The sequence below is a fragment of the Haliotis cracherodii genome, unplaced genomic scaffold (genome assembly GCF_022045235.1).
Source record: "Haliotis cracherodii isolate W230 unplaced genomic scaffold, xgHalCrac1.p SCAF_8, whole genome shotgun sequence".
Lineage (NCBI taxonomy): Eukaryota > Metazoa > Mollusca > Gastropoda > Lepetellida > Haliotidae > Haliotis > Haliotis cracherodii.
This window is the reverse complement of record NW_027266341.1, coordinates 41,309,833-41,336,889: the sequence shown is the minus strand read 5'-3', so window position 1 is coordinate 41,336,889 and position 27,057 is coordinate 41,309,833. Positions and strand designations below refer to the sequence as shown.

Sequence of the window (27,057 nt, the reverse complement as noted above, 5' to 3'; positions counted from 1 at the left end):
TTACAACTATGATGGAAGTGATTGCTCTAGAGTTTATAATAGTTTCCGCATTTTGATCTTTGTATGACCTAACCAAGTGCCAACATGTATGAATGGACAGTATTACATGGTCTATGAAATATGGTAGTAAAAACAAGTCTACCCTGAATGTTTAATGACTGTCATTTCTAATGCCTCTTTTGAGACTGGCTCCCAGACTATGATTGTTTCCACTTGATTAGCTGAGCTACGAAATCCCATAACTCGTCAAATGACAAACCCACTGTGGAGGGAATGTAGGGGAAAAGGCGGCTGACCCAATGACTGGCTAGAGTGTTGTTTGACACAGGTATCATGGTTAACATTTATACTAAGTTATCTTATAATAATTAGATCTACATCAAGTGCTTTTATGAGTTATCATGGTGTAATATTTATACACCATTTCATATAATTATAGTTTAGCAAGTAATAATTATCATCAGGTAAAATGCATATATAAAATATCAGTAGTTTCAGTTATAGCTTTTTAGATGGTTGCTAGCCTAAGGTATCAAGATCCCATCTCCCAGACAAAGGATATTTATTTAAGTATATCTGTCATCACCTACCGGGGTATATTAGAATAACATTACTTCAATTAAGACTCATTAAGGATTAGCCCCCATACAAGCTCGTCTATAGTGCATTAAGAATTAGCCCCCATACAAGCTTGTCTATAGGGCATTAAGGATTAGCCCCCACACAAGCTCATCTATAGTGACACCCTAATCTCTTTCAAAGCATCCAGTAAATATGTCAACAAGATTAGTGCCAGTCAGGTTAAACAGGATTTAGTATTCCCCTCTGTCTAGCCATCCATTTAGCTTAGGACACAACCAATCGTGTATCAACCAATCACATTCCTTTCTATTGTTCAAACTTTCATTAAATACATACTGTAGCCAAGTTCTAGCAGAGAAGGGGTTTGACTCTCTTACAAAGCAGACCTCTCTCCCACAGCCCAGAGTGTGTACCGACTCTCTGTGGCACCCTCAGTTATTATCTAAGCATAAATTGTAAATTGTTAATTGTTCTTGTAAATAAAATTGTAATTAGTCTCCTGTGACTCTGGCTCTTTGCTGACTAATTCCCCAAGAAAACCAGCACGTCATTTGGAAGGTATTGTTCACCTAGAACAGTTCCATGATACAGGCCAGAGTTCCAGCACCAGCCACAACCAAAGTAGCATGGGAAAGACTCCGCTGTCAGCTTTTAGCCCTAGCAACCTCAAACTCATACACTGTATTTGACTGAGTTCAACAACAATCACACCAGGATCCCCAATCGCAAGTAAGTGGGTCACTACCAGCAATACAACTGAACTGTAGAGCATTGTAATCAGAAACATTTCAGTGTTTATCATATTTACCCGGTTGCAACTCTAAAATTAATGGCAGTGTGTGGTTGTATTACAACTTGTTCAGAAAAGCCTTGAAAAAGAAGTTATTTATGCAGACTCTTGCTACTTATAGTCTTAATGCCTCAGCTTCTTAAAATAGGCAACTGGTAAGAAGTAGCACGAACATGAGTGGAAAGGATATTGCAACGGTCATACGAAAAAAGGCTTTTCCAATTCATATTTTGAAAATTGAATTGGAACCTCTGTACAAATTTCTCATATCATCATGTGAAGTTTCAGCTTCATTGGTTCATTTGCTCTGAGAAGATAAATACAGATCCAATGCTCACTTGAATTATGAGGACATAATTTTGCAACAACTTGGCGACAAACATCTATAGTGACTATATTTAAGACAAATTGGTTCATAGATGCTAGTAAAAATAAAAACATAGAAATTTTGCCACATTTTTTTTATGTTTGAGTGAAGTCTTAAACAAATTGAATCTTCTTATAGTCACTTCCATTCACAAAAATGTTTCAGCTTTCTAGACCTTGTGGTTCCTAAGAACCAGATTCTAATTGTTTTGAAAATTTGATGTGTTAAAATATAATCATAATAAAGAAAATAAAGATATCTTCATGCGAAGGAACATGCATGCTACATTTCAGCCTCATCAGTCAAGCAGAATCAGAGAAAATACTGCTCTGTAAAAGGTCTTTCTACTGCAAGAATCAGTGTGGGTCACAGGGTCATGTACATTTTTAGTAGTTCTCACAAGAAAGAGTCTCCTGTTTGAAGGGCTATTCTTTACCTTTGTCTTAATGACTGAAATAATAGGTCAAGGGATAAATGACACTTGTCAAATTAAAGTACTGTCGGAAATGCCAGAAAAATGCTTTTTGCCTGTTAAAAAGGGATATAATTTTTCACAGACTGTTGTTATTGAAATATCAAATAACTACCGACCACCCTACCTGTGGTTTGAAGAATTTCAGTCACAAGGAGTCCTATTGACAAGTTTACAGGAGACAAATTCGAACGAAAACATGAAGTTCACATTTATTCTAAGTCCAATGATGGCAGTCTGAAACGGACTATAGAAATATGCGCATGTGACTCCGTTACAATGATAATAATGTAGTCTTCATAAAACCTCTACTCCACACACAAAAATCATTTTGAGAAAATTCTAGATGTGCATCTTCAAAAATGTCAAAATCACGCTGCGTTTTTTTTGTTAACCATGATGCCTGTTACATCACACTTGCATAGCCATAACCAAGGTACACGATATGGAATCTCTACTTGGAAATGCATACAAGTTCTTTACACTTTAGAGAGATAGAGGGAAACCATTTATTGATTTAGATTTACCGAACTGCCCAAGCTATGGTGTTTTCAATTCATACCATCGAGTCTACGGTATAAGAAAACAAAACAGGTATAGGGGTGGTCTCAAAAACAAAACTGGGGCATAAAAGGATTCAGACAGATTTGATACAGAGTGATTAGGCGTATAGTGTACAAGCTTTATGAGCAGAAGGTAACCCTGACTTGTAGTAGAATTTGGGAGGAATTAAAGGTACAATTAATGTTTCCCGGACTGCACTATTGCTCTCCAAGAGATGGGATTTTGATACACTGCGCGTGGCGATGACCGAGCACTTTTCAGGGGAAAATATTCCATCCTGTCTATGAGGTCACATTATCTCCTAACCATTCATAACTATCACAGTCAGGGCTTCCAGATAGTTTACCTTGGTGAAGCATTCCAGTGACTACATGTGGCTATCGGCAGATGGACAAAAAGCACGCATGGTACCATCAGGTAAAGGTAATCGTGTCATTGGAACTGTTGTGTCTATCTTGGCTAAATGTACAGGGTTCGTGGCAAGACATAACACAACATTCAAAAGTACAGATTCATATATGTCATCAGTGGAGATAAATGCTACCTCAAGAAATCATCTGTAGAACAACAAATACTTCTGGATTCCAATACTCATCTCGTTTCATAGCTCTTAACTAGTCAATCATGTTTCCAAGCAAATATAATGCAGTACATATCCTAAATTGCTACCTCATCAACGCATGTCAATTAAGTACAATAACAGCAATATTTTGAGACCACCCCCAACTCGGTGACATTTGCACCTGAGAGAATGCATGGGACTGTGTGAGGTCATCACCTCTGGACAGGTGTTAGGTAATTACCTCAGGTTATAGGCCATTTCATACATGCATGACAACACACGAATATTTTCTAAGTTTATCATCATTTTACCTGTAAAAGGACAATTTAAGGGTAATCACAGTGTCAGTTAGGACAGGCTAGATTAGGGCAATTCGCATTATTTTGATATATGCTCTTTTATAGTCCTATGACTTGTATTTACAAGCTATAGAAAACTTTGCCTTGACCATCTGACCGACAGCCCCCTTCTTGCCTGAATCATTTGTGTGCAGTGGACTATCAGAATTTATTTTTTTCCAATTTACCACCTATTTTGATCTATGACAGAAATTCTAAATACTGCTAAATAATGTTTTGCTGTTCCCACATACTAGTAACTTTAAGCTGAGTTGAGGGAGGGAGTTTAACGCTGCTTTTAACATTCTTCCAGTTATATCACGGCGTGTCAGCTTTATGTAGGAGGATAGCGCGAAGTGATGCAGGTCTCAGACGTTTACCACTTCGGTGAAACCCACCAGCACGGGTATGGTGCTGACAAACCTAGAAACATAATCAGGGCAAATCAGGATTTGAACCCACAATCATAGGTTTCTGGCTTGCCAAAGGGACGCAACTCTGCACAGCGAATGGCGACGCCTTAGACGACTGTGCCACCCATGCCCCCAGTAACTTTAAGCAATAGTGTGGCCATATATTTAGGCAGAAATGACTCACAATGACCAAGAGAGTGATTGTCAAATTCAGTGACATCAACACTTGCTTATATCCTTCATTGTCAATACACTTGGCCCAGCAATGCTCCGTCGTTGTTATTCCTGCCCAGCAGAAGTCTTCACATAGATGAACAAAAGAGGCCTCAAGTGTGCCCATCACTGTGTTGTTACTGGCAAAAACTCCACCATAGTGTCATTTGAGTTATAGGAAAAGATGGAGTACTAAGGAAAAGTTAGAGGGTGCTAGGTCAGGTGTGAATGGGCATGGTGAAGAAATTTGCTGCCATTTGGGATGAATGAACCAGCGCATTGTCCTCAAGCTGCAGCACACTTGAAGGTAGCTTTCCTTGACATTTTTCCTTGATAGTTTCTCTCAACGGACATAGTTCTGTGGCAAAGTATTGCCCATAGAGTCTGACCTGAGTGCAGATATCATGATTATCCCATTATTACTGTCCAACAAAGCTGATGCCACCCACTTGTACTTGATGAGGGTGAGGCCAAATGTTTTCTCTGTGTTTTCTGAAGTTTGACTCTGAATCAAAGTGATGGACCCAGGTCTCTTCCTGGCTAAGTTCACATGAAATATGTATCAGGATTCAGCTGATAACTGGTCCAAAGTTCCTTGGATATGCTCAGGTTAGCTTCTCATCTGGTATCCACATTCAAGTGTGCCAGCTACGATGTACTGAACTGACAAAACACAGATCACAACCAGAGCAGACCTAATTTACCTAATGTCATCTTCTGTACTGATTCTGCTTTGCTTAAATTCAGCAGCCCATTTAACATGAAGGATAGTCTTCCTAAAGCATGCTTTTCATATCCTATGTGTATTTATACTGAACCAAATTAAAAACTTCACAATCCTAAAATTTTAACATTTTGACCAGTTATCATTGTGGGCCCTTATTGTGTATTTAAACAGTAATGGCCACGTATTGTCTTCAGATAACACCCGTTTTTGTGCAGGTGAATCGATCAAAATCATGTGCACAGCACTTTAGTGGCAAAAGTGTTTTTTCACGTGCCATAATACCGCACATGTTTTCAGCCATACATGTTAGCTGCAGTCATTAACAAAAAAAGAAAAACACAAGAAAACAAAAGTCTTTACGGCTATTTGTCATGCCACGCCTTTCAAATGTGCCACGTGAACGTGCCATCGGCATGTTGCAGACGGGAACGTCCATAGCTGAAGTTGCAAGGACAATGGGTTGTAGTCGACAGACTGTTTATGATTTACAGACGCGTCTACAGCAAACGGGTACCACTGCTTATCGCCCTCGGCCAGGTCGACTACGTGTGACGTCACATGCAGAGGATCGTCAGATTGTCTTACGTCACCTCCGTAACCGATTTTTTAAGGCTACATCAACCAGAAATAAACTGTTTAGGGGTAGACTGAGTGCGCAAACTGTTCAAAACCATCTGAGAACTGCTCACCTTCAAGCATGCCGGTCATACTGCGGTCCGATTCTGACTCAATTACACAGACGTCAACGTCAATTGTGGGGACAGCGACACTTACAATGGACTCAAAGGAATTGGAATCAAGTCGTCTTCAGTGATGAATCCCGATTTAATCTTCGATTTGCTGATGGTAGGGCGAGGTAGTGGAGGCGCCGTCATAAACGCTACGCCCAGTGTTGTGTACAGGAAGTTGACAGATTTCGAGGCAGAAGTGTCATGGTGTGGGGTGCTTTCTGTGGCAATGCACGTTCCAGGCTTCTTATCATCCGTGGCAACCTCAACGCTGCTGCTTACTGCGACCAGGTACTGGCACCAGAACTTCTGCCTTTTATGGCAGCACATGGACCCTGTTTGATTTTCCAACACAACAATGCCAGACCCCACACAGACATTTTGACAAGGAATTTCCTTCAGAATGCGGGAGTCAAAGTCATGGACTGGCCGTCAAGGTCTCCTGACCTCAATCCCATCGAACACGTCTGGGATGCTCTTGGCAGAAGTATGCGCACTCTCCAGAACCAACCACAGAATTTGCAAGATCTTGGCACCATTTTGCAGCAACAATGGTGTCGTCTTCCCAATCATGTGTTCACAAGCATCACAAGGTCCATGCGGAGGCGTTGTGTGGCAGTTGTCAATGCACATGGTGGCCATACACGCTACTGAACTTGTATGCCATTAGATTCTCGTGCTTAGGACTTATGATTTAAACTGTTGATGTTATTACCGAATATCGTAGGTGCTTGGAACAAATTATGGTTACCGCCGTTAATTAAAATCCTTCTTTGGACATTAATGATTAAAAATTACCTTCTCTGATACATTTGTCCGTTGTATATCATGTATGGGATTACTTTTAAAAATGTTAAGTTTTTAATTTGACTCAGTATACTTTGGTCAAAAGCAGTTTTTATGCAGGTATTTAATCACAGTTAATTTCTCAGTATTCACCATTTTCACACTTTTCGTCACCTCTGTCAAATATCTCAAGATGACATCTTAAAAAACAAATGTACAGTTGTCAGTCTGTAACTTGGTGTTATGTCTTCTAAGATATTCTTCATATAAATGTTAAAATCTTACATTAAAGAAAGCAAAATATATGAGGCAACAGACTTTTCAATTCACACATGTATGTGGATTAAATCAGACTGCCACTGATCCAACAGTTCATCTATTTAACCTAGCTACTGAAAATATTAGATTTAGACTCAATCAATGCAACATCCTTTATAATTGCATTTAGCAAATAGAAGATGTTTCTCCTAATTGATTTACATATCTGACCAACCATGAGATAAGGGACCTTATGGGTGAAATTTCACATTTTGACTTTTTATTATATTTTAAAACTACAGCAACTTCGGAACACAAAAATACAATTCACAAGCTTCAATTCATATTTATTAAAGAGATACATGACATCACACATTGTCACTGAAGTAAGTTGACGTCAAACATCTTTATGACGTTGTAGCACTGTTTGTATCCTAGCACTGTTACAACCATTAATGTAAAAATTACTCTTAATGTAAAATGTTTTACATTAAGAGTAACAACCCGCAACCCTTAATGTAAAAATATTTTCTTTTACATTAAGGGTTAATATCAAACATATCATTTCTGAAAAAGTAATGATTGCTTCTTCCTGCCATACCATACATACCTGATCAAACACTCTGGCAACAACATGTCTGTCCAGTATAGGAACATACTTTGAACGGTGAGGAACAAATGTGGGAGACAAAGCATCCAGGATAGTTAATCTTTTGGCCATAAGACTGTTCTTCTTCAACCACACCTTGGATGAAACATCATTTTCCCTGAAACAATAGCAACAGACTAACAAGGAAGTGTTTTCATTGCATGCAAAAGAGGAAGGAGCTCCATCCCAACCTACGCCCCAAAATGTTTCTCATCAGATACATGTACCCTGAACGACTTGAACTTCAGCAATCAGGAGACAGCTGACCTCACCAATATATCTTTTAATATTCATCTATGATCCCTTATGTTGTATAGTGTGGAACAACTTTTAAACAGAAAGTCCCGACTCACGACCATTCTGATCTCAGCCCTCCACCTAAGGAATAACAGGCACAAAGTTTCAATAATCGATTAAATTTTTCTCTAATTGTTAACAAACCTTTTTTAGGCTATGACCATGAGAAAGACCTTGACCCTTGACAGGGCAGATCAATGTGTCAAAACATTCCCAGTGCTATTATTGGAATGTTATCCCTGAAATGTTAAAGCAACGAGAGCTTTAAAAAAAAAGAGCATGTTACTGTCAGTATTGCTATATAAACATACTCTGCACAGACAATGAGGACTACCATAGTCTCTTGAGTGTATTGTGAATGCACACACTCCTCTAGGTGATTCAGTCATTTTCTTACAAAAAATCAACAAACTTTGGTCAAAACAAATTTCAAATTTTCGATAAAAAATCGCCATACATGATGATTTACCGTTTAAATTGTATTTTCTGTTCTGCTAGATTAAGATTACTGTGTGTATTTTCTAGTAAACTAAGCCGGAAATGGCAATCAGCTGTACACAAATTTTCTCCTGATCTGCCTGTGATTCGGTATAAAATTACCCAACAATATCACTTCAAAATCTTTTGATACAATGATTGAAAGAAACTTAAGTCCAGATATACAATGAACACTTTTAATAACCAGACAGTGTAATTACCTGAAAAGTTTGTGTACTTCAGTACAGATTTGTTGCCATGGTATTTTCATTGTTACATGTTCACGGTAATGTCTTTGCACTGGTGGGGGGGACTCATTAAGAGTCATAAGATTGATTCCATCATGACAGATTTCCAAGCAAACACTACCAACTGATCCTGGAAGCAAAACAAGGCGAATCCAAACGAGTCATTAGGCCATAGAAATTGTCTCTTACAACCAGAGACAACAGTATTGTTGGAAATATCCTTGATGACTGAGAATGATAAGGAAGGAAAAGGGGAATCTTGCCCCTCTGGAAAGTTTGCATCCTGGTCAGATAAAACTGAAGAGCATGGATAGGAAAAAGGAAACGTCTATTCCATGTCTGAACCTACTTGAAGAAACAAAACCAGTATCTTCCACCATCTCTGCCCCTATGGCCCATCAAAAGAGCCCTGATTCATAGCCAAGAGCTCTGGCTACGCCAACTGCCCGTCAAATAACTTGGATGCCAGCAACAGGACCTGAAACAGGGAATTCCGTATTTCTGGTGCTTGAGAATATCCTCTTAATGTATGGGACCCGTGAAGATCTGGGTTGGAATAGGTCCTCAACAACCCATGCTTGCTGTAAAAGGCGACTATGCTTGTCATAAGAGGCGACTAACGGGATCGGGTAATCAAGCTTGCTGACTTGGTTGATGCATGTCATGGATCCCATGATCCGTGGGATCGATGCGTGGATCGATGCTAATGATATTAGTCACTGGATTGTCTGGTCCAGATTTGATTATTTACAGACCACCCCCATATAGCTGGAATATTGCTGAGTGCGGTGTTAAACAACAAACTAACAAACCTACCAACTAAATGTATGGCCATGAATTCCAACAATGCATGCCCAACTGAGCCATCATGTCATAACTAATGAATTCCGGGTTGACATCTCTTGCCAATGCGGCAGCAATGAAACAATACCCATAACCATTCAGTTGAGATAATAAACCATAACAACCCAACAGAGATTAGCACTGTCAGGTGAAAACTAAGTCTCCTGTGTAAGAAACAGATTTTGGCCCTTGGATGTTAGCCATAGGCCGCAAGAGAACACCTAGTGGAGGAAGTATACTGTGTGCTGGTCTCAAATATAGGTAAACAAACACACACACAGAAGATTAAAAGATTTTATTACGTGAGCATATGTATATGCACTTATGGCTATCACTTTTGATGAGAACAAAAGATAAATGAATGTGTTTAATGTAAGGCATACATTTAATATTAATTTCATATGGAAATCAAACAATAGTTATCATTGTTAATAGATGTTAAAGATGAAATGAATAGATGTTTTTTCCAGGCTTTGATTGCATATTGTATTGTTCTCATCTCTAGTTGACTTAAATGGAGCTTCATAAGGCCGCCAAAGCCACTGGATTGTTGAGTCCTCCATATGAGCTCCCCATCCCGGGTTGGATGGGTCCAGAAAAATATGATAATGAAGTGTTTGAAATACCAATGGAAGGCCCTCTGTGATGTTCTCTCGGCAAGTCCACATCTGAGTTCCTCCATTAGACTTAATAGAGAATGGTATTCTGACATCCAACCTGGATGAGCTTACATAGTTCATCCATGCTCGTAAAGTCCAAAGTAGCAATGTTACCCTGAAAGTCCTGTAACAAAGTTAGGTTCATTAAAAAAGACCTCCACCAACTGAGGGTGTGGTTGAGTTAATCTGATACCTTGGATATGAGAAAACGTTCCTCCAGTGGACAGATAAGCCCCTTATTTCGTCTTGTCTTGATCTGCTGATAGAAAATCATACCCATGCAGATGCACTAGTTGAATGTGAGCAAAACTGATGATCGGAGCTTTGATTTGGGTGAATAGCCAGGGAGTGATGGAAATCCTGAATGGAAGCACTACAAACTTGTAGCGATGATTGTTGCTACAAATTGTAGATCCTTTCTTAAACTCTGGATGAATGGGAACATGCAGGAAGGCATCTCCTGAAGATTTAGGCTGATCATCCAATCTCTGACCAAAAAGCGTTCAAAGTTTTCAAAATGATGCCATCTGAAATTTCAGAGGCTGTTGAAAAAACCCTTCTTTGGACTTTCAGATCTATCATCTTTTTCATATCTGTTGAGTTCTTCTTGGGAACTAAATACAACTCAAGACAGAGATCTGTAGTTCTCAGTTCCTGATTCTACCATATCATTGAAGAATGCCTGATTCTAATTGGTTAAAAAGGGTTTCCTTTTTGCTGCATATTAAGCCTTTTCACACCAAAAAGTGTGGGTATGCCTATACTCATAAACTACTTCTGCTTTCAAAATGCGCGACCACCTAAGCTAACTTTGCTAGACAGGACCTAGTATACTATCACACTTGGTTGTCCTGCAATGTTTATCAGTTCCTGACTGACAACTGACAACCATGGGACCATTCGTAAAGGTACTATACCTTTAACATAATTTTGACAACCAGTGAGGCACTATCGTTTAGACGTGTATATATTTATATATATATTCGCAGTTGACAGTTGTTCATGATTACTTGTTTCTGTGATGTAAGGTTATATATGAAGATGCAACTACTAATAGGTAGGACAATTTACCCAAATTACAATGCAATTTAGAAACCATGTGCAAAGATTGTTGTGTAATTAACAAAACTAGTGACACCATGGGGACACACCATCGACACAATAGTGAAGACACCATGTGTCAACAATTGACAAGCAGACACCTCCACTGTCACAGGCCACACCGAGGACCCTTTCTGACACCACGTCATCGCCGGGACCGTCTTCAGTGGGCAACACAGCACCAGCATTGGTGCCACCAGCAGTATGGAAGAGTCCTCTTTTCAGATGAGAGCCGTTACTGTATTTCAACAGCAGATGGCAGAGAGAGAGTTTGGTGATGCCATGGGGAACGTTATTCGGATGCTTGTGTTGTTGAGAGAGACTTGTGGGGTGGTCCGAGCATCATGGTGTGGGGTTAAATTGGTCTTGCACAGAGGGTCCACCCTGTGGTCTTCCGGAACATCTGTCCAGGAAGAGGCAGTGGTGTCACAGCAGCTCGGTACATTGATCAAGTCTTGAGACCACACGTCATACCTCACTTAGCACGTCGCCACAACCACAAGTTTCAGCATGATAACGCCGGTGCCCAAACTACGAGAGCAACAAGAGACTTCCTCCAGCAGAATTGCATCAGAACCATGCATTTTCCTGCCCTCAGTCCTGATTTAAATCCCATTGAGCACCTGTTGGTCGAGATTCAAAGACGGCTGAATGACGTCTGACCAAGGCCGACAACTGCAGCTGAACTGCATCAGGCATTTCTCAGGGTGTGGGCTCAAGTGCCTATGGCCTTCATCAACCGCCTCATCCATTCTATGTATCAACTTGCACAGCAGTCATCAATGCACATAGCAGACACACGGACTGACTTGTGATGCCATTTTCTCAGAGACTAGTGTTGTGATTCACTTTAAGAACATTTGACACTTTAATTTCAACCTTGATGATCAGTTTTGCCAAGTTTCATCTTTTTAATAAGTCTCAAAGTATGTTTACAGTGTTCGGACAAATAAGGTTTCTCATATATCTATCCATGGTGATGTTTCTTTTGCGGTTCAGTATATATCAAACCCTATCCTGTAAAACACACACACACCCCTTAATTTGGAATTCCATTCGAATATCCTTTATCATGGTCATAATGAAAGTATGTCAGTCCATATTTAAATTAAATACCTCTTAGTATAAGGTGGTTTCAGGTTTGTGCAAAATCATGTTTATGCCACAAATATTAGCATTCATTAAAGGTTGTAACCCAAAACAGCTGTTAGTATTCCCTATGAATATTCACAATGAAATACTCATTTATTAATAATGCCAATGAAACACAGAGATGCAACAGACTAGTTATTGTGATGATATTGGGTAACAACTAAAACTATACATACAGCACATACATGGACACAACATACATTTTGAGTTACTGGAATTCTCAAGTTACTATCATGACTTAGCATCAGTCCCCCCCAAGCATTGGGGTGATATGACGGTATGTGAGGGAGCACCTGCATACAGCTGTAGACTCAGTGTGGTGATTGAGCATCAATCCCCCCCAAGCACAATCCCCCCAAGCATTGGGGTGATATGATGGTATGTGAGGGAGCACCTGCATACAGCTGTTGTAAGACTCAATGTGGTGATTGAGCATCAGTCCCTCCCAAGCATTGGGGTGATATGACGGTATGTGAAGGAGCACCTGCATACAGCTGTAAGACTCAATGTGCACATGGTGATTGAGCATCAGTCCCTCCCAAGCATTGGGGTGATATGACGGTATGTGAGGGAGCACCTGCATACAGCTGTAAGACTCCATGTGGTGATTGAGCATCAGTCCCCCCCAAGCATTGGGGTGATATGATGGTATGTGAGGGAGCATCTGCATACAGCTGAAAGACTCAGTGTGGTGATTGAGCATCAGTCCCCCCCAAGCACAATCCCCCTCAAGCATTGGGGTGATATGATGGTATGTGAGGGAGCACCTGCATACAGCTGTAAGACTCCATGTGGTGATTGAGCATCAGTCCCCCCCAAGCATTGGGGTGATATGATGGTATGTGAGGGAGCATCTGCATACAGCTGAAAGACTCAGTGTGGTGATTGAGCATCAGTCCCCCCCAAGCATTGGGGTGATATGATGGTATGTGAGGGAGCATCTGCATACAGCTGAAAGACTCAGTGTGGTGATTGAGCATCAGTCCCCCCCAAGCACAATCCCCCTCAAGGATTGGGGTGATATGACGGTATGTGAGGGAGCACCTGCACTTCGTGAGTAAGATTAGAAAATCTTTCTCCCCTCAAACATGGAAATCTGGTCCAACTGCAAACGACAAATAACACTTATGACAACACATAAGACATGCTTCTAAAGTACCATCGATTCATTAAAATAATTCAAGTGCAGTTATGCCTGTGACATGTCATGGTTTTCCAAGTTACATTGGCATGTATCAAACTGATTAGCTGAGTTACGTCTGACATAACCGGAAGACTAAAACAAGGTAAGGTCTTGCGTAGTCCCGTGACCTTCCTCCCAATCACACATAAGAACTGTATATTGTATCGATATTTCCTCTATTAGACGCCAGGTCTCAAATACAAGCCAGGTGTCTTATACACACCAGGTCAACTGCTCTCCCGAAATTAGAAGAAAATGCTGTGTGTTAAATATTGGATGTTTTGGGGGATGATATGACCTTCCAGGCCATAACCCTCACTGCTTAGATGATGACAATACAAGACTTATTGAAGGCATATCTTTTGCATACAAATGATAACGTTTATGTAACTGTTGGGGATATTTTCAGGGGCAAACAGGTAATTTCCTCATTGAAAAAACTAATAATGAAAGTAGAACATAACATTATAAAAGTGTTTAAAAAACAGTAGTGATGATGTGCTAAATGGGCTATTTTGCCTCACTGTAATTGTGGATGTCCACTTGTCGTATCATTTTAAAAAACATCACAATAATAAACTGTACAAATGCTGGATGAATCTCCACATGGTTTAACAGTATCAAACAAGTTACCTGATATGTCTTTTTGCATTCCTTTTCCTCCTGTTTTCATTTTCTGTTGAAACTGAAAATGAAAACTAATGTGTAAGACTTTTCAAAAGTTGATTTTAAACGACAAGGCAACTCACCTGTTCAAGAAGCATCCGGTTAAAATTTGATTTGTTATTTTCTCAATGCTGTTAGAAAGTGTCAGTTAATCAGACAAATCATTCAAAACTGTTCACATAATGCTGAGCCTCCAAAAAATATGAAACTTATTTCTGAGCTACAAATTTGAATATATTTATATAAGTATTGGTGGTGTCCACAATTATTGGTACAAAGGAAATTCTTGTCCCAGTGATATCACAGAGTAGACAAATCAGATCATAGTTTCTGCTATAATATGATCTGATTAGTGATAACTTGAATCACTTAGGTATAAATTCCAGATAACCAGATACATTTTCTTGGTCATCTGATTCACTTTACAAAGTTTGTTTTCATCTTCCAACCAGAGAGGAACTTACAAATCATATTATAAATTTCAAATTAATTTGTTAATCAATCCTGGGGATAGATATTTTGATGATGACTGGTGACAAAGATATAATTATTTTCAAGTCTGTTAACATTTCATTGATATGAGATATGTAAAAATTCTTTTCACACTGTTGATATGTAAGCATGAAATAATAGTTAAATTCCTGTTTTGTTCATTGTAATTCCTGCTTTCTGATTAGCTAAATTGGTCACATGTTGTTGCATTCATTTCCCAATGAATGTAAAAAATTAAGCCATGCCCATCAAAGTAGACTACTTTTATTACATACGGAATGTCGGGAATCCCAATATATTACAGTTGATGGAATTCCCTTTCTCCTCACATGCATTGTCATGCACAGGACATTTAGCAAAATTCATGCATATTCATTGTCCAAACTACCCTTTGAGACGGCCAAGAAAGAATGAAACAGCAGAAGTGCAGGCTCACTCGTTTGTTTTTTATGCAAGCGTACGTTCCACAAATTCAATTTTTCCAACTGTGTCTTCCCCTTCTCAGGGAACTAATGTTTGAATCTGGTGGTAACTGACCATGTCAATTGAAACAGCTGCCTTCTCACGGACATATTTGTTCCGGTTTGTTACAGTCTGAGTGTTGCAGTTCTTCTCACCTATTGCCTTAATTGACAGATCCTGGCTGGATGCTGCGTAAATAAAAGCTAGTGAAGGTATTGTGTGAACCCCATTGGCATCCATCTATGACTTTTCAATGAACACGGATGACCAGGACGCCAGACTCGAATTTCATCGCCAGAGCTAGAATCCATAGTAGGAGGAGTATCTTGTTCTTGCTGATAACTTGTTGCTATGTTAGTCTTAAGTCATCTAGCAACTGTAGCTTTAGTGATATCTTTATCTGAGTGGGTCTTGCACGAGATGAAGAGACATCCTCGATGTCAGCGATGTGGATCAGTGGCTGTCAGGTAGAACTTATAGGGCAAAGGAAGCGATCAGGATGATCCACTGTAGGTGCCAAGGCAGGAATAGTATAATGTCTGTGACCCAATGGACCAGTAGCCGTGGACTAATTCTTGGCTATAGAGTCGGGTAAGGACTGCAAGGTGATGGAGGTCCAGTTGGGAGCATGAATGAAAATGGAATAGTCGAGAGCGTGGAGTTCAGATACTTAAGCTGCGGTAGCCATAGCTAGAACAAATGCTGCTTTACAGGATTTTTGGAGGAGAGTAGCGTTTCCAAGAGGTTCGTATGGAGCGGCTAGTAGAGCAGACAGGACGACTGATAAATCGGACTGACAAAGACCGGAAGTTGATGGTTGAGACAGGTCGCAAAGAGGTCCAAATGCGGTGTGTCCCAAACATAGGTTATCCAATTAAAGACGTCTGGGTGAAAGAGCCTACTCCATGGGTACGATACTCCCTCTCCGGGATAAGCTGTCCGCTAGTGTGTTCAGTTTGCCTGGCAGTTGAATGAGTTGGCCAAAGTAAATAGCTGAGTAGTTTCCGTCATCTGTTAATGGGACTTGGTTCCGCCCTGTTTCTGAATGTAGGCCACCACTGTTGTGTTGTCTGTGGCTATCAGAACGGAAGATTTGATAAGACGATTTTCCAAGTCTGAAGAGCATAATGGATTACTTTCATCTCTCTGCAGTTTATGTGTATAGCTGTTTCTGTCTCGGTCCATAAACGCTGAACTTGGAGGTCGTCCATGTGAGCTCTCCAACCTGATTCTGAGGGCGTCTGTGAACAGGTGTTGTTCGGGAGCTGGTAAGGTGAGAGGAATCCCTGACATGACAAGATCTCGTTGAGTCCACCAGATTAGATCTTGACGTAGGTGGAGAGGTATGAGTACCTGTGTATCCGAGATAGTAGGGAATTGATCCAATTCTGCAGTGGGCATAATTATCATATCTTGTAAAGAGGACAGCGTTCCCATTAGAGACATCCACCATCTGATCGATGTGCATCCAATTTTCGGCGTATGACAAAAGACGCCCTTCCATTGGGCCCTGAGAAGGCTGAGTGGAGGAAGTCGTGTATCATAATCTGTAGACAAAGCCTGTTCGATTGGATCTGCGACGTTTGGTGGAGGAAGATACAAGTCATCTTCTGTCCCGCGACCTCCGGACTTGAAACCTCTATGGCCTGATCCACGGCCTTTGGAGTCTGACTTAGGAAAAGAGTCTGTCGATGGGTTGTCATAACGCCTGGATGCCTTGTAGGATTCCTTTCCTGACGGGATGTACTTCTTATGAGGCAGTTTGTGGAAGGAGGAATCCCTGTCCAGTTCCCATGATCGTTTAGAAGGGAACTGAGATCCATGCACCTTGACTGCCAAGTTGATTGTAGAGACTTGGAATCTTTCTGTCGTGTCTTGTCAGACTTCATCCAAGATCATGCCCAGTTTGTTCTTAAACAACGTTGATGATGTAACAGGCTGTGACATAACTGTCTGTTTAGCATGCTTGGAGACGGCCCGAGATCTGACTTGAGACTGGAGTTGTTATCGCTGAAGCGATAGAATCTGGGAGGCAGTCCAAATTTGTGTGGATAACATGTCAAATTTGTGTGGATAACATGTCCCCTCGGATGATCGCACTTGTTCCGTTTGGATGGACATGGGGGTTTCTCCCAGGACATAATCAAAGGACATTGGTAGAGGCGGCATCGCGTCACGAATTCCAGTGATTAACCAATTCAGGTAAGTGCCAATGTCCATAGAGTACATGTTGACGGTATATAGGTCCTTGACTCAGCCAGCCGGGAGAGAGAGTGTGGTGTTAGGGGTCGTTCATCTGGTCAAGGATCCTGGGGTATAACTTGGCCACAGTAGTGTACAGTGGATATGAGATGTTTATGAAGAAGCATGGCATCCAACAGTGTGGGAGTCGTGCGGTGACTGGCTAAATCTGGTAACGGTAGATGTGGCTTCAGGTCGGCACGTGTGGTCCGTGCAGGAGCCGTACGGGATCTTCAGTGGCTTAGTTGGTCAGCTCTGAGGGGGTAAGGCGTGCTTGCCACTACCCTACTGTTCATCAGGAATTCATGATCTGGACATACTGGTTGTCGTTGCGGATGACTTAGACTCAGTAGGCTACTTTGGACGGGGAAGACTTCTGGGCCTGCAATTTCTTCAGTTTGTCTTCTTCCAAAATGATGGCAGCTAGTCGGGTGTTGATCAGAGCTTTCATGGAGGCCTGCTGTAGGGCGAACAACTTTTCCAGGGCGCTGATCTGGAACCCCGAGGCTTGATCTGGTTGGGGTGTCAAAGGGGTAGATGGCATAGAGATGGTCTCCTTGGTGGAAGATAGGATTGAGTCCACCTTCTTCTTGGCAGCCTCCTTGCGTTTAGCCTTAACAATGGAGGCATTCGGCTTCATGAAGAAGGACTTGGAGAGGGGAGACCACAGGTATTATCTAAAGATATACAAATTTGATTATACAATTCAATTAACAGATGGATAATGGAATGAAAACCTAACTGGTATTATATAACAATTAATTGTGATGAAAATACCCGTAAAGTTGCTTAAATAAAGTTCTATTGGTCTGTAATTTGACACAACTGAATGATTTCCTTTCTTATACAAAGGCATAACATGCACTATTTTTCCATTCTGATTGACATGCATTTAAGTTAATGAAAGATTGAACAAGAAACATAAAACAATACTCATGCTGTTTATTAATTTCTTTAATACGCTATCAATTATTCTGTCTGGACCAGGTAACAAACTATTTTTGAAGACATCTTATTATGTCAGATATTTCATTTTCTGTTAATTTATCAAAAATAAAAACATTCGGAAGAATGTCAGGGGCTTAGCAAATATGTTAATATTAAATAGAACTACAGTTATATTTGTCATCCATTTCAAACTTCTGACGTCATCATGATACTCCAATCTACAATGGCTCTGAAAACATCCCTTCCAGCTTGGATGACATCATTCCAGTGACTTCAAATCTGGATTCCTGGAGAACTTCTGTGAGACGACTGGGCTACAACTACTTGTCCCAGAGTGTAAAGCCCTTTAAAGTCTTTAAAGGTTGAATATCATGCAAGTAGAAGTGAATGTGTTAGGAGTCTTCCACTGGCAATTTGACAGTAACTGTTCCATGGATACTGAGTTCCAGGATGCTAGGCTGGTAAACAGTGCTCACATCGCCTGGTCTGTAAAAGGATCCAAACGCAGAAGTAGACAGATGTGCATGGCTGTAATGGTGGTGTCGACCAGTAAGCCTGCGACAATGGCATCTGTGATATCTTTATGTGGATTTTTGTGTGGATAGGCCATTCTGTTGTTACTATTCTCTGGCTGAATAAGCTGTCTGCTAACATGATGGGCTTCCTTGGTATACAACAAGCTTCCATACTGCAGCTGATTGAGTCTTCCAAGGCAGCTTCATTAAAAATCAGGTCTTAGTTCACGTCAGGTATTAATGACAATAGGGTTCTTCCAAATATTGGGCTTGCCAGACAGACAACATCAACTATCCTCCCAGTCGCTTGTAATTCAGCTTTTTCGTAAAAAAGTCTTGAGATGAGATTAGTTAGTCACTGTCTTGTAAAACCCCAAGCTTAGCAGGCTACTCTGTGAAAATGGACATCACGTCACAATTGACCCAGTTTGCACTTGGAGTAATTATCATAAGAGTCTGCTGATTGTTACAAAATAAATTTAGCTTTATCTTACTGAAACATTGAAAATAAGTCTGTTTCTAATATCCCGTACACCCTGCTACAGGAAACTCATGCATAATTTCCAACTGTCACCTGGTAGTGTTTCTCAAGTTATGATCATCAATACCTTTGTGCAGTTCATGTTGCCTCTCAGCTTGTCTGTCAAACAGTTGTTTCGTTTCTGGCAAAAGCCACTTAGACCTGGTAAAACGTCCAGCGCTGTTCAGTGTGCGAAGGAGACTGGTACGAGTGTGACCTGTTGTCAAACATTCAAACAATAGATCTCACATAGGAATTATATCTTCTACATGTTCATTTCCATATCCACTAAACTTCAAATTAGTTCATACATTACATCCTAACTAAAAAGCACAAAGGAAAAACTGATCTTCTTGTATCAACTAGGAAATGAGGCATTCTATGATAATACACTTTACATAACATACTTACAATAATACTAGGCAATACAAACTTGCAACACAATAGCCAAACTTTTTGGAGTACTTGGACAACAAAGTCAACAAAGTCAACAAAGCTTGGACATTTACCAGGTGGATTTCTGATCGTTACATGTGACCTGTGAATCGCCAGGTCTCATCCTCTGCTTGATATCATATCAACAGGGTGGGAATAATGGTATTATCATAAGTTTTCCACATTATCACTGCTATACTTACAATACCAGCTCAACTTTTAGACTTGAGACAGTAGCCCATGTATGTTTACAATGTATCTTTTTTGACATATGATGTATGAACTGGTTAAGTGACTTCCTTCTATAAGCGTGATGGAAAAAATTGTAAGGACATTATATCTACATGGTATTATGTATTCACTATTTCATCTGATAATAAACTGTTATCTTTGGACTCCAAAGTTTGGAGTCACCAAGCACCAATACTAAGTATGCTTATTGGGCAAATGTCAAAATCACAAAGTCCAATGAAATCATGTCTACTTAAGACAACATGGCAGTCTATATCATTTCCAATATCCTCTGAGAATTAGTGGTAAATTTTAGTCCCTAAAAAACTTCCTCTTATTAATTATCACAAAAACGAAACACAAAGTGGAGGGAAGGGGAAATGCCATACTTTGAGTGTGGAATAGTCCTGAGGGGACATATCCATGTGGGGCATTGTCCATGTGGGGAATGTCAGGATCAAAGGATATTGATGCAGGAACAACTGCCTTCCCACAAAATTATCGGAAATGAAAAGCCAGTTGGTAAGAGTACCATTTTAAGGTAGATAAACACATATCTAGATCAGTTTTTCTCAGGGTCAGAGACAGTGAGGGAAAAACTATCGTAGGTAGCACTTCAGAAGCAGCTGATTAATATGAGCAAGCAAGCAGTCTTAGCCTTCAGCTTTTGCTTGAAGTTCCAGAGATGCAATCAGCCTCGATGCTTAAAAAGCCTGCATTTCAAGAGGATGCCAGATAGTCTTCTGACATTTTCAGATAGTTGTGACAATGACAGTGCCATGAAGTCTCTAGACAGAGGGAGTACACGGGCGGCGCTACTAATACCTCGAGGAAAGTGGAAACCAGGGTTGTGCTGGCCACCAAGGTGCTACCAGTCTCAGCCCTGAGATGGAAAAGTGTAAGTCTTGTGATTGAGTCTTGTGGCAAGAAGGTCATAGAGAGAACAACCCCAAGGCCACACTCATCTTAAGTGTCCCCATTTTTAATGACTTAAACTTTCCCCTTGATATGCCTTGCTATCAGGTGACCCTTGAACTGTCTGACACCAAACAAAGACGATGCTAGCAGCATTGTCCAACTGCAATAGGTTCACCTTTTCAACTGAGAGAGAGGTAAACTGCCAGATTGACCTCTCAATTGCCAACACATGGATGTGGAAGGGATACACTACAGACTCCTAAAGCCCACTGGATTGATAATGACTGAGAAATGTCTCAAGCCAATTTCACTCTCATATGTGAAGAGGGACAGACATGGTAGAGGAGGATGCAAGGGACAGTTCTGTTGCAGAAACCATGCTTCAAGTCATTGTATGAATCTGTCCCAATGCAGACCATCCAACTTTCCGACTAGCTGAAGCTGAAACTGAAGTGCTTGTTTCACTAGTTTTGCCACTGTCAGTATCCTCAAAAAGGACTCTTTCTGACTAAAACTGTCCCAGCAGTACAGCTAGATTGGTGTATGAGACCAAATGGTAGTTGGCTGGAGCCGTAGTGTAATAGTATAAATCAAATTCTACACTGAGAAAAGTGTACTGATGCTCTGGGACAAGTTTTGATATCTTGGGATTTAGTACACGTACCTATAGCACATAAACCCTGGACAAGGCACATATCTAAATTGTTTTGTTGGGATGTGTGAATCATCCAGACACAAGAAAATAGAAGACCTATCAAGTGAAGACATATGGCACTGCTGCTAGATCGACCAGATTGCTGAAAACTGATGTACCAGTCCCAAAACATGAAACTTAGATACTTCCTGGAGGGCTGATACATTGGTATGTGGATGTATGGTTCCATGACATTGATCAACAGAATCCATCTTGAAACTCTCTAACTGAGAGTATCTGTTAAGCATTGACAGGTACAGTACCGGTGTAAAGGCTGAAAGAATACACACAGCCCCCCTTCAAAGTAAGCCTTTCCCAGAATCTACCCTTTTCCCAGAATCAACCCCAGGGATATACTCCGGGAGTTCCCAGAACTTACCTTGAGGTATAATCTCTAAAGGCAGGGTTCCACAACGGAATTTACTCAAAATACTTCTTTCATATCTATCAAGTGAAGCACTGACATACTTCTCAATATAAAAATCAGTTTTAAATTGTCTGTACATTCTTAGCTTATTACCATTTACTAAAGTTCTATCTTTCCATAATTGTTGCAGAATCAAATTCAGCTGAGGATATGTCAAAAACATTTGACTCAGTTAAAGCCCAGTTTAGAATAAGTAAAATTAAGTTTACATAAATGCCTATTCAGTACACATCTACTTTGTTTTAAAACATTCATATCCTGTTATTTAAATTGCCACACCAGTTCAAATATAAATACAGTCAAGTCTCGTTAATCCGACAATCTGCTTTATCCGACTCCGACACACGTAATTTGCAACGATTTACCGAAATCACTCATTAATCAGTCTTGTTAATCCGACACAGTGATCAGCATACTCCGTGGTCATTCTGCCCGCGAGTACACAGCGTGTGTTTTGATGCGAGACAAGCTGGCTGGTAGCTGCATATTACAACGGCTGCAGAGATAAACTTGCTTAACAATAAACAATTAATGAACAATTAGTGTTTGTATTGTTATCTATCATATAGTTGTCTGATTTTCGATCACTAACATTGATACTACTTAATTTTGTTTATCCAACATCCTTGTGAATCCGACATAATCATATGCAACCAATCATGTCGGATCAATGGGACTTGATTGTCATATAAAAACTCTGACTAAGACAATGACAATTGCTTCGTGAAATTTATTACGCCTATCTGACTATATTTTGAAGAATAAGAATGTAAATGGACAAATAATTAGATGCTTTTAATGATGTGATGTCTTCTCTAGTCAGAATGTATTCTTTATACTGTGACACATGCCTCCCGAAACAAAGGTACTTACAGACACAAGTGCATACTTATAATTGGTTTCAAAATGGTTTTATATGCAATCAAAAGTAGTTAGGTCTATTCACAAAGCATATTAAAGCTTATTCAATAACATAAGTGTAAGACATTTCCTCACACAATTCTCAACACCAACTTTCGAACTTACAAATTGATGATGACTAGAGTGAGTTAAAGTCATTGTTATTTGTAAGATATTTTTTATTAGTTTCAACAATATTTATTTCTTCTTTGCATGCATAAAACAACATTTTAAAATTTTTGATTCGTTAACAATTTATTATTATCTACACCTGGGTAGATTCTGGGAACTCCCCGATTATACCCCCTGGGGGTAGATTCTGGGTAGATTGGCAGCTGAGAATGGCTTGAGACATTTCTCAGTCATTATAAATCCAGTGGGTTTTAGGAGTCTGTAGTGTATCCCTTCCACATCAATGTGTTGGCAATTGAAAGGTCAATCTGGCAGTTTACCTCTCTCTCAGTTGAAAAGGTGAACCTATTGCAGTTGGACAATGCAGCTAGCATCGTCTTTGTTTAATGTGAGACAGTTCAAGGATATACTCTGAAGTGGGGTAGATTTTGGCAGCTTACACTGGTCTCAATCCTCAAACCTCTGAAGAGGATAACTTGAGACCTCAACTGCCCCCTTGTCCAAGAAGAATTTCCCGAACTGCAGCATACCAGTGTCAGCAGTCAGTTTGACAAGTAGGGAAAGGAACTGAATCCATTATCTCTGACATGGACAAGACTAATCAAATCCATCGCTGCAACTCTACCCAGGATTGGCACTAACAGGGAAACCAAACTTTGACATTTGTTAATTGTGAACTTGAAAGGTTTTTGCTATTATGTAGCAAGTTGAGATAACTTACTGATTGGTACATTTTTCTGAATTCTAGCTATCCATATTTCCTTGTTAATAAGGGTGGCCCAGTCGTCTAAGGCGCCACGATTCGCTGTGCAGAGTTGTATCCCTTAGGCACGCCAGAAACCTATGATTGTGGGTTCGAATCCTGGTTTTCCCTGATTATGTTTCTAGGTTTGTCAGCACCATACCCGTGCTCGTGGGTTTCACTGAAGTGGTAAAGCTTTGAGAAAATAACAGTGTAAAAGCATGGTCACATTACAAAGGTCAAAAGGACCAAACTGAAAAAATATGAAAAATGGACCATATGTACTGAATCCAACTACTTACTAAATATTCATTATATTTTGAACAAACATGGCTGACTAATGGTCACAAATAGGTTTTCACAGATGGCTGCCATGGTGGCCATATCAAAAATTGGATTTGGACTTCTTGAACAAATGTGGGGTGGCGAGAACAAGCAGCTCACAGATGATGACACTGATGTTGGACCAACAAAGGTTGAATGACATCACTTCCGGTTGAGCAAATACATATGCATTGCAACTGTAAAATAGAAAGTGACACGGCCATAGCTACATTGATAAGTAAGTTGCATGCACTTCCAGTTGAATGACTTCACTCCAGTTTGGGAAAACTCATGCCACAATACATGGATTTTAAACAGCTTGGTAGACCACAACCAAGATCAGAACCACTTTTTAAATACAAATTCCAATAGTCTAATAATAGTGTAATATTAACTATTCAAGTATTTAAACTGAAATCTAACTAGAAATAGTGTGACTACACAACCAAGTGCTAGAGTGTGAGACAGCTATAAAATAAGTGTTCACCCTTGAAGACAGGAAAGAAGTGAGGATTTTCCCGCCTTTGTGTACAATTAGCTATTATGCTATTAGATGTTATTACGCGAAATGAATTGTTCTGCATAGATGACAATAAAGAGGACTTCTGTTGAAAATCTGAAAATTAAGTTCTTGTGTGGTTGCAGCCAAAATATAGTAAACTGGAAATGTTGTAACAGAGGTAGAGGATTTTGTAAGCATTATGTTGGTTCAATATCGCTATTGTAAGAACAGTTTGATAACTGCTGAGCAGTGCTACCAGTTGTTTTTTAACCACATGTGCAATTTTACTTGGCAATTTTATCGAAACAAGGCAGAGCATCTCTGAGGACAAATGCTTACTATTTTAAGATTACAACCAATGTGCTTTAGCATTTTTATTAGGGATATAATCATTCAAATAAATGTCAAAATTTCCTGACGTGTAAGTTGTGAGAGTAGATTTGGGAAATGGTAATGTAAGTTTAGTGACATATGTATAAATACAGCAGAGATACAGTGGAAATAGGTATTTTGGGGAAATAAAACTATTGTCATATTCTTTAGAAAGGCCTCTCAGAATCAGCCATAGAACAAAGTAATATTCCATTTGTTCCACAGGAGGACAATGCGGACTCCGACGTCAGCATTCACAAAATGCTGGTTTACAGATAACCACGATGATGATGTGATGGATATTCCTGGCCCTTGAGCTCATCGTAATCCCATTGAAAATGTCAGGCAGTTCATGAAGGACAATGTTGCAAAGTTGCAGCCTGAAAGTCTTGAGTGATGTAAAGACACGATCAGCGAGATAATGGACACAATGGTTGAATCTACCCATATCTACCATAGACAGTTTAATGACGAGTGTTCATGACAAGTGCATCGACAAACAAGGTGCTCTCACTGACTATTAATATTGTCCTTGTGAAAGAATGGAGCCATAAACAGCTTATCATATAAACAAAATGAAAAATATAATGCATTTCTTTAAATAACAATTCTGTCAATATTTTTTTCACAACACTAGATAAGGATCAGACATGGAAAATTATGTTATTTAAGACAGTGTTATATGTTACATCAGTGCTGTTACCAACTTTATGTGGCAATCACAGTAAAATGTGAGGGATTTCCAAATGGACACAAGCTAATATAGACCGCAAATTATAGTATTGTGCATTTAGTCAAAACATCATATGTATTACTGAATTTTACTACATGAGTTGGGTGTAACGCAGCTTCAAGAATATGCCAACTAGTTAGTTATACTAATTGCATAAGGACCCCCATTTTGAGACCAAGTCAATGTTGTCATGGATGGATGCATGGACAGTGTCCATTTTAATAACCCCGCTTAATGTGTTAATTAATTACAACTTACTAGTGATTTCATGTTATCCTGATGTCTAAATGGTTATACATAGGTTTGTTTTATGAGTTTAAGCAACAATGACATTTCCTTCAATCATTTTATGCACTTTTCACTTTTTGAACATTTGTTTATAACTTCCCTGTACCATGCTTGATTTCCTACAGGTTATTAATATTTTCATTTACCATGCTTTTTGATGTTGCCTAACCCCAGTCCACAGGTACAGCAAAACTACTTTGTGTCTGGTACTTTAATTTTTCACATGACTTCTTTTGCAAAATATATTATTCTTTTTTGCAAAATAACTATTCATACAATTCTAATTTACATTTTACTTTTTATTTTATGAAATTCTACCACAGTGCTTTGGCTAATTTTGCCTACTTTAGCCACTCTGCATCTCAGCTAGCTACTACATTGTCAAAAACCATATGCATATTGAAAGATATTTTCATGCATGACTTATTTGTTTACCCACCCACCTGACTTTTAACAAGTCTCATCTTCATGTCATCATTTATTACATTTCCTTACTATATTTTTATTATATAATTGCCTTTAATGTTCAGTAAAATTGGGGACTGATGGCTGGTTTGGGCCTCAAAACATTCTCCTATAGGAGAAACTGTTCCCCCCCCCCCCCCCCCCCCCCAATTTCTTTAAGTACCTGGCATTCTAAGGGTTAACAGGGACACATCCAGAGTGTTGTCACTTAGCCCTAGGGTCATTGGCAATCAGCCCCCTAAACTGCACAATCTTTTACATATGTCAATAAAGATATGATTCCATGTATTCATTGTTTTGTCATTGTTTGCACAAACGTAATGAACCAAGCAGTGGTGCAATAAATCACTACTGATCATGTGATGAAGGTCAACCAAATTCAATTAGTCCTACTTGCTGTCAGCGGCTGTTTGTGTTGAGCATGTGTGGTCTTCTGGTTTGATCTTTTGCTGATGGACTGTCGAATAGATGAGCTAGATCTCAACCCATTTGAAGACAATGGGCACGTAGAGGGAACCAGAGACTGCTTTTCCTGGGGTGGAGCACTCTTTGGTCGTGGGAGGGGAAACTTATCTCTTGTATTGTCAGGATGTCCTCTTAAGGATTTGTCTATGCCCGGTAACTGGTTTTCACTGCAATGA

General features: G+C 39.8%; 1 protein-coding gene across 1 annotated transcript in view; it reads right to left on the bottom strand.

Moving 5' to 3' along the window:
- Positions 1-27,057, bottom strand: part of LOC139449468 (von Willebrand factor A domain-containing protein 3B-like) — a 521,695-nt gene that overhangs the window by 320,451 nt on the left and 174,187 nt on the right. The window contains exons 15-18 of the mRNA XM_071230886.1: positions 26,810-27,048; positions 19,342-19,470; positions 14,043-14,094; positions 7,411-7,567 (exon numbers count right to left, since the gene is read on the bottom strand). Of these exons, the coding sequence (XP_071086987.1) occupies positions 7,411-7,567; positions 14,043-14,094; positions 19,342-19,470; positions 26,810-27,048 (577 nt within the window). The remainder of the gene's footprint in view (positions 1-7,410; positions 7,568-14,042; positions 14,095-19,341; positions 19,471-26,809; positions 27,049-27,057) is intronic.